This window comes from Eurypyga helias, unplaced genomic scaffold, assembly GCF_000690775.1.
Source record: "Eurypyga helias isolate BGI_N326 unplaced genomic scaffold, ASM69077v1 scaffold31854, whole genome shotgun sequence".
Taxonomy (NCBI): Eukaryota; Metazoa; Chordata; class Aves; order Eurypygiformes; family Eurypygidae; genus Eurypyga; species Eurypyga helias.
Window position 1 is genome coordinate 8,208 of NW_010246126.1, and position 9,552 is coordinate 17,759.

At 40.9% G+C, this 9,552-nt stretch overlaps 1 protein-coding gene across 1 annotated transcript; it reads right to left on the reverse strand.

Annotated features, from left to right (window-relative positions):
- Positions 1-591: 591 nt before the first annotated feature.
- Positions 592-9,408, reverse strand: CCNL2 (cyclin L2; the record flags this gene model as incomplete). Its single annotated transcript, XM_010150295.1, has 9 exons — positions 592-1,954; positions 3,157-3,249; positions 3,328-3,445; positions 4,182-4,323; positions 4,545-4,649; positions 4,735-4,834; positions 7,648-7,712; positions 8,911-9,031; positions 9,299-9,408. Coding segments are annotated over 9 exons (1,209 nt in total), but the record flags the coding sequence as incomplete, so codon positions are not given.
- Between the last annotated feature and the right edge of the window lie 144 nt (positions 9,409-9,552).

The window sequence follows — 9,552 nt, forward strand, 5'->3', positions numbered from 1 at the left end:
CTATCCCGTAAGGATGCATTTGGAATGGGTAATCGTGTTGCGAGGGAGCTGCAGAGGTCAAAGCGTCACCGAGTTCAAAGGAAAGTCTAGCTCACAAATACAATAATGCTGTTATTAACACAGACTAATCCTACACAGCCTCCAGCTCAGGAAAGTCAATACGCTGCAGGTTGGCTAAAGGAAGGCTGACTGCAAATCCTTGCCGCTCCTATGCCTCCGTATTAAAAGCAGGTAAGATAGCCAAGAGATTGGTTTGGATTTGAAAGAGAGTGACTGACGTACTGATACACCAACAAGATTGACCTGAAAAAGCCTCGTGCATCTAGTTTCCCCCCGAGTGGGCAGTGGAAGTTGAACCAGCAGGCAGTGGGTCTACTCGGACAGCTCGAAGGGCTCAAGGAACAGCCCCGTGTCACGCTACGCCTCCAGGACAAGCCCAGCATGACACCTACTATACCTATATTCTGGCTGTAACTGGGGCTGTTTTTAAATCTGCTACGATTTCACAATCCCTTCATTTAGAACCCATTTTTTCCCCTTACAAGTAGGCACAGTGGTATAGCTCTTAAGAAACTACCATCAAGTAAATTCAATAGAAAATCAAATACTTTAATGAAATTAGGGAGCATGAGAGTAACAGCTCAGACATACCACTAGAACTGATACTACTGGGCTGTGGGGTTTTTGCCCTTTTTTTTTTTTTTTAATGCTCTGTTCTTCAACAAACATGCAGACTGACAAACTACTAATTCTTCAGAGTGTCAAAGATCCTGAGTAGAGAATTTCAAACCACGTAAAATGAATATATAGGAAATGCCTTATGAGCTGGTGACCTGCACACAGCATAGCACAGATAAAAATATACTACTCTCAATACACAGAGCTAAATACTTTCACATTTATCAGAATTTTCTACACAAGTCTTTTGATAGAATTCAAGTTTTGAATTTTCTGTATATATCTTCCACCTGCATTAAACAAATGCTTATTTACATTGTGGGTAAAGTGTAAAGGCTAAGTAAGGCCATACTCCCATACTGTACTGTAACACTGCAAAATATATATACACATATATAACCTAATATAGGCAACAGTTCTAAAAAAAGTCACCTTACATTTGTACAAGATAATTGAGTCAGTATGAAAAGACAGCTTTGTTAGCACCAAGCCACTCCAATAGTTTTTATGAACTGTCTTGAGCTTTCTAGTTCCACAGGGAAGGACTGTTCAGCACAGTATTCCAATGACTAAACAATGAAGGCCCTGCCTGCAGAACTGGAAGTCCCAAATAACACTCCACAGCACTACAGTATGCAAATTAATAAAGAGCAGGCATAGGAGCATCCAGAGACGAGTTCTGCAGTTATAAGATGACACTCCAGCAGAACAGTCACCAAGACATTTATCAGTCTAAATCTTTGACATCATCCTGTCTTGTTAGTATCTATCCTTTGGATTCATGACAGTAAATACAGAATTGCCAGCAGAATGGACATTACTCAAGCTACGTGGTTTACAAGTCAGGTTAATCCTATATTGCAAAGGCCAAACAAGGAACTCCACTGCTTAAATTCCAAAGGAAAGAAGTTTTTGCTTGACTTATCGCCTATGCCTACTGTGGCCAGGATGGTCTCGGTCATACCGATGACTTGCTCGCTCGTAGGAGCGCGAACGCTCATGCCGGTGATTCCTGTAGTAGTGACTTTTCTTCTTGTACTTCCCCGAATGGTCGGAACGCTCCCGGGATTGGCTCCTGGAACGCGATGAACTCCTGCTGCGTGATTTCCGTGGCTTGTGTGTGGAGTATTTGTAGTCTTTTGATTTCTTGTAACTTCTCACCTTGGAGCCTTTGAAGCTAGAACTATGGTTGAATTGTCTTGGAGGAGAGTCACTGCGGCTCCTAGAACGGCTGTGGGATTTAGAACAGCTTGAAGTGGAATAACTTGCACTCTTCCTATGGAATGAGAAAAAGAGAGAAAACTCATGATTTTCTTAGTATTAAACAGAATTTCTCTACATTACTATTAGCGTCTAAATGTAGTCACAACACGTACACACACACTAAGTGCCACACAGACAAATGCTTCTCACTTATAGAGCCACGGTGTGCAAGCACAGTTAGAGACCAGGCACTTGAGTCTATCCTGTTGTTCAGCATCCCATAAAAACTAATCTTGTGTCCCAGATGGATCACATCCTGTTACTGTAAAATATAACAATTTTTAGGAACTCAAACCCATTTGGAACATCGTAGTCCTGTATCAGTTTTATATTTTTTCCTTCAACACTTAGTAAACACGCGTAATAGGGAAGAGGAACGGCCGAATTCCAAGTGCTGCCATCAATAAGATGAAAGGTAAAACTACTTCTGCTTCAGTTATACCGTCACAAAGCCACCCAAATTTGGAGTTCATGTTCCTTTCTGTCTCAGCTTTCCCCTCTGTGGGTACCATGGTTACATGCTGAACTTCAAACTCAGAGGCAGTACAGAAAGCAGATTTTAAAGATGTTCATTATATCAATGTAAATTAGTAAAATGCCATTTAGAATTTAACACTGCAGAATTTTAATCAGCGTATTTCAGCTGCGGTCCTTTCCAGATCCACATCAATACAAAGCCATACTTTTATCAGTACGCACCCAAACCCAATGGGATACCCTGCTAGAGTAAGGTAGCATGAATCTCTGCTACTCAGCTACATACAAAACAGCAGCATTTTCTGTTTCATAAGTTAAGGTTTTGCAGGAGCAACGACCAGCGAGACTAAGGCTGGAGTTGAGTTAATCTACTGCAGAAAATGCTTTAACTACTCCAGCCCAGTTCAGTATAAACAAAGGTTTTAACCAAAACCACCCAGCTTTGAATATTAAAAAAACCCAACACAAACAACCCTGCTGCTTGGTGGGCCACACGTCACCAATAAACAGACCCATATTCGAAAATGTCCCAATACGCTTACACGCTCCATCTATTCAGCACAGGTATGACAGGTCAGACACTGCAACTCCCTCGACTTGTGAGCCAAGACAGCACAACTCTTCGCTGTAACATTTCTGGAGCTTTAACTCTGGCTGAGAAACCACCAAAGCTCACTCTGTTTAATTTTGGTCTGGGAGTTTCTCACAGCACGCCCTTTCTTTTACAACAGTACCTACCTGTGCTTAGGGGATGGAGACCTGGACGGTGATCTTGAGTAACTCTGATCTCTACTTCCACTTCGACTTCTGCTTTCTCTTCCTTTCTGAACACTGCAAGAGACAATAAACAGTTATTCTTCTTGAAGTAGTAAAGGGAAAAAATAAGCTTCTTCACTACAAAAGCCTTACCCGTTCACTGGACTATTTGAACTTGTCCGTTTTGCTCCCTCCATTTTCCTTTTTGCATTCTTCATTGCCTGAACAGGTAGTGGGGAAGGTTTGTTGCCTTTAACCTCTTTTGGAGACTCTAGAAAAACAATCCTCTGTTACCTTATTGAGAAAGGACCGGTAGTGACTGAAAGAATGACTAAAGCCTCCCCTCACCCCGTTTCATCATCTCTGTAAGTCAGTACCGCATACATGTAGTTGGCATAGACGTGCACACACAACCACCCACCCACAAGAGGTAGATCTGAACTGAACTAACACCACAGCGTTAACTGCACTAACAACACGACTCCCACAGCCACTTCAAGGCAGAACAGCAACTTCATTTCTCGCCAGTTACTCACTATCTTTTTAAAGAGAAACTAAGGAGGAAGATGGTAAACATTATCTTCTAGGCAAAACATGCACCAGACTGGAAACTTTACACCAAATAACCAGGAAAATATTCCCTAACTGTCACCAAAAAAAATACTACTTTCTGCCAGAGCTCCTAATCATATCTATGCTTTAATATGGCTTTACCATAATTGGCCAACTGCAAGTATTTGCTCCAGTTTATCGCCAAAGCCACATCAAAGCAAGCCCTTGCACTGCCAAAGTTTAAACTAGCCTTCACTTTAACATAGTTGGATTTTAGCCTTTATCTGTTGTTTCAAGAAATTACAGCTACAAACTCTTCAAACTCTGCCAGCTGAAAACAAAACAAAACCCACCACGCACTACCAAAACACCAAACAAACTGCACTGTATATGTGCCTCAAAAGGGTAAACACACATGTAAGATGAGAAGGAGATACTATAAACAAGTTACTAACCATTTTTTGGGATAGGGGAAAATCCTGATATGTTGTCTAAACTTGGGGCTCCCTCCGGTACTAGACCTTTCGCTTGTGCTTTTGCCTCTTCAATAGCCAATTTCTTCTTTTCTACTTTACTTTCCAGGTCAGATATCTCAATCTGTGAACACAAAAGCACCTGTTAGGACAAAACTTTGTAGCTACCTCCTGCTCGCTTACTTATGGGGTAGGAGGAAACCTAAGGAGTCCCAGACACTGTGACTACTACTCTGTTCCATTTCACATACAAGGCTGGCAGCTAATTTTCAAACGGGGTAAGGTTCACTCACGTTCTAAGCTGCAGCCTTTAAGGAAAGCTCACAGTATGAAAAAGCAGCAAACCTTTTTCCGAGTATAGAGTTGCAAAATTTTTAAGCAAATTTCTTGAATTTCCTCCTCTGTTGTTCCAAAGAGTAAAAACCAGTGTGGACGATTAGGAAGTGGAATCTGAAAGGGAGGGGAAAACATGCTCAGTTTTCTGCTTCTACCAGAAGGCCTAACAAACCTGAAGCTAATGGAACCATATGCTCACCTCCAGTGTCCTAGCTGCAAGGTAAATACATGCACAGGCAATGCTTTCTGGCTGGAATCTTACAAACACATCTGTTCTCAGGCTATCATTCATGTAATTCCTGAAAGACAGGATATCAGTAAAATTTTGTGGCACTGCAAAGTTGGTTTCTGGGGTGTTTGGGGGTTTCTTTTTATTTCTACAAAGACTATTTCTTCTAAATTCAGTTACTAGACTTCAACACTATAATCCTGTAAATCTAAAGAAAAGTTGAATTATTTTACTCTAAATAAATAAATAAATACATCCCTCAAGGGGAGGGATGAGTGTGACAGAAACTACGTTTGACTGACTGGCTGCTGAAAATTCAGTTGTGAAACGAGAACCAATTTTAACTTCACTTTTCCTGCTGGATCTCTGCTGGCCTGCTCTCATGCAATAGGCAACTTATTTTTGTTAAGACAATATACAATATAATCTGGAGTACTCAGTTATAGATTTTTAGATTCGTATGTTTCTCTGCAATAAGGTTGAACCCAGGGAGTTTGCCCAAAGCTGCAGCTCCTGTAGCGAGTAGTTTTCCCATGACAATGTAGTCCACATCAACTTCCACTGGAGATTCCTTTGATTCCTTCGGAAGCACTATTTTCCATTTGGAACAGAATCCTTTTTGATGCAAAAAACAGCCACAGAAGAAATCAGGGTGTTTGGGGACATCAGTTCAGGAGAATACTCAGTATTCAGGCAGATCTCCTCTTTGGCACATGAAATATGGTTTCCAAATTGTCCCATTTCAGTAAGGTTGCTTAAAATGAATATTCACAGAATGAGAAAACTGTAAAATATTGCATATAATCTAGTCAGTACACTTAAGCATTATTCTTCTAAGTCTTAAATACACAAAGTAACTTCCTCTGAACCTGTCAGCTGCTGTGCTTAAAAAAAAAACCCCTAGATCTTTGAGCACATGTCAAGCAAAGCATCAGATGGGGCAAAGCTAAAGCCAGACACAATAGAAAGTCCTCAAAATAATATGTTTTCTGAAAGTAGCCATTAACCATGTGGATACCCAGTATACAAGGATTCACTAGCCCCCAAGACATCCAAATCTGAGACCACAATCCAGACACTTGTAACCAGTTTAAACTGGTAAACAGGACAAAAGGAACTTAAATCCCAACAGTGTCAAACCCTCACCTGCCCCACCTGTCTTACATCCTTGTTTACATGAAGAGCAACTAACTGCTACCCCACAGAAGAAATGCTGAACAGCTCATTCTTCTGGGAGAAAGGAACTTCAAAACCTACTTTTCTTGTCCCACTACAAAGACAGCACAAACCTTTTGCCAAAAGAAGCAATAAAGAAAAGTAGTACTTCAAACATCTGGAATACTTAAAGCCTTTTTCTCATTTGCCATATTGAAAAATATGCCTGCTTCCAAGTCTGCCCTCTGCAGATCTTCCTTGTGGGCTCAGAATCAGACACAGGAGGAAACGAATCCTTATCGCAATATTTAAAAAAAAAAAAGGCAATATTGTAAAAATGTGTATTTCAAGAAACAATTATACTGGATATCCACCAGTGTCCAGGTACTGGAAACAAACAAACATCAGTATACAAATAGGTTATTTTAACATCTGAAACATTTCTCAACTGGGGTAATTTCCTCACTCCTCCTCACCCACCCCTCCTTCCATGACAAGTAGAAAACTGGTAACGAGCAGTCCATAACTCACATGAGTACTTCATGCAATCGTACTAGAAAATCTGGTAGTGGGAAGTCTCTCTCCTAAGTATTACATTTAACTCCAAGCTTCACACATCTACTCAAATGTTTTCTCCCTAGTTTACAAACAGAAACAGTTTTTGTTGTTGCTAATCCATCCCTTTAAGACTTAAATCCCACCTTAATTTGCTTTCTTAAGAATACATCACTTCAACAATTATCGAAATACAGCATTAAAAACCTTTCAGAATTTCACCCATCAGGTTATAAAATACACAACAGTCAAAAGGCACAGTAAAAATAAGTGAAAAAGTATAAGCACAAGAAGCAGTTGGCCAGTTACTATACTATCACGTATATACCACCTGTCTAGAGCCAGCCTTCTCTTTGTAGAGCTTTGGTTTGACTGAAGACGGCAGCTATCCCTGCACCATAGCGCTTGGGCAGCAGAGGAGAAGTCTTAGTCACTTACCCTCAGAGGCTACCCTTTGATTAAAAGAGTACAGAAAAGAAAAGTCAAAATTGGTTCTCTACACACAGGTCACAGTACCAGACAGTTCAGTCAGCAGAAATATGATCTTTGGATTCACTAAGGGTTTTTAAACCACAGTAGTGTTAAAGAGCATTATTGTTTAGAGCGCATTATCGGGTTTTGTTAAGTTTGTGACCTGGAATTTTACAAAAGCTTCTCATCCCCAAACCAATCTTTACTGTACTGAGAGCGACAAGGCAGAGGACGTTTCTTGGCAAACACAAAAACACTGAGTTTATCCAGTCTTAGAAGCCAACATCTTGCATTATCCATACAGATAAAAAAAATTTATCTGTGCAGAGTTTTTGATACACCTGTAATCAAGCTCAAGCCCTGGGAAAAGCCATTTCCCAGCACTGGTAAAACAAACTACACAGTTATAAAAAAACAAGGAAACACTATAACCCACTCAACATTTTCCCTTCAGCTGTAAAGTGGAAGCAGAGAGGAGGGAAGTGAGAAGTCAGGGTGGAAAGCTACCTTACCATTAAAACAGTGCCTCTAACTTAAGAGGCCGATCAACATTTGGTAGTAGTTTTGGGGCAGGCCAAGAAGCACTGGAGCTGTCTGGTATGGCCCCCAATCATTTCTGAGCAATGCTGCCCAGAGTGCCTCAAGCGACATATTTCTGCTACTGCCCCTGCTGGTCTCTTATAGCAAAGAAAATCAACTTACCATGAAGTCTGGACCAGGTGTTGGTTACGTTCACATTCTAATACCTGAAGGTACATAACGATTATCTGGAAGATATGGGTTATTGAGTTATTAACAAGAATCTTGAGAGCCACCGATTTATTTCAGAGGGACATCCATGAGGCATCTGTTATTATCTCTGAAGCTCAAACACTCCACATGAGTGTCTGCAACACCCCCAGTGTTGACCCACACAGTTTCTGCTCTCCAATGCAAAAGTCTGCACGAGCTGGCACTTCCCAGCTCGCCATCTTCTGAGCTCAGTTACCATGCTATTCATCTAGGTGGCTTGTCTTCCACTGCCTTCAAGCTAGGGATGCTCTCCTACACAAGTCATGATTCCTTTTTGGCTGTAACTTCGGAGAAAAGACTGCTAGCTGCCATCAGCAGGATGCAGAGAACAGATCTCGGGTTGTGTGTCGCTGGTTTACTCAGTCCTAGTCTTTTCTCTTGGGTTCCAAAGGAAAACAAGGATGCAGGTAAAATGGCTAACAGCAAAAATTCCTATCAGTTAACAAACAAGTACCACTGTCCTCTGGGGTACTGGTAACATGAGGGGATTCTGAAAGTCAAGTAGGCTTAAAAAGACCTTAAAACAGCAGTAGTTTTTTGCGGAAGAATGCGCAAGATCCCAAGTTCTGCTGGCACAGAAGTAGGAGTTTCTTTCACCACGCTCAGCTACATAAGGCATAATGCTAAAGCACCTACTTAAACACCTGCAGTAGTTATATCCTCCAAGTAGCATCCTCGCCTGACAGGCGATACTTAAGATATTGAGAACTGTCTCATTTCTAGTCACACCCTTCACACCTCAGTGTACTTTTTAGAACATAAGAAACACTACCAACTAGCTCTCATGGGTTTAACCACCTCTGCATGTTTCCATGAGTGATGTGCAGTGTTTCTGAGAATGGGATATCACAATCCGAGGCCTCAAAATTCTTTTCTGGTTAATAATCTATGTTTAGTTGACATTTTCCAACACCAAAGCTACCTACTTATATAATTTGACTTCAAGGAATACTTAGCATCTGCATCCACCTCCAGTCGTCATTCAGCAATGACCCAAGGCCTACCAGTAAGCATCTCTTACATGAGAAAAGACATGGGGATCATCTAGAGCTTTACCGAATTACCTAGCGTCATCATGTACAGACGAGACAGCTGCCACACGGTTAAGCAGTCTACTCAAAGCATTTATAGTACACGAAACACTGGTTATAAAGTTAACTTAGAAGAACAAACCTTATGAGGGTGCTTCACATGAACACAAAATCCCAACTCCTTTAACACTCTTCTTTCTGCCTTGATAATTTGATTCTTCAAGTTCACATATTCTTGATCCAGTATTAGAGGCACAGGTTTTCTGCAAGACAATTTCAGGTTCTGAAGAAGGTAACCTTAACCCTCGCATGAAGGTTAAAATTGTGTTTGTGCAGAAGTAAGACATCACTACTTGTAACACCAAAATATTTACTTAATAAAAGGGGCCAACTCACTTTTGTCCTTCATGAGATCTCTTCAAGATGTTCCCTGATTTGTGAAACAGGGAATGATACTATCATCGGTCCGTGAAGTTTAGTTATTAAAATACAACATGAGTATTTCAGATTATTTCAAAGTCCAAGCTTACTTTTTTTCCCGTAGATGTCTAAGGCGATGGAACACATTAATTACGTCCCTTATGCGTCTTGGTGCTTCTTCGATTTTGGATGCCAGGTGAACACAGGCCATTGACACATGCTGAAACAGAAGTATTGCAAGACATTGATGTTTTGCTCAAATCAGGAACTCATCGCCTCCAACAGCTTAAGGAGGGACAAGAGAAAATGCTGGTAAAACAAGAAAATACTAACAAGCTGACAAGAGAGTTTGTAAGATCTCATT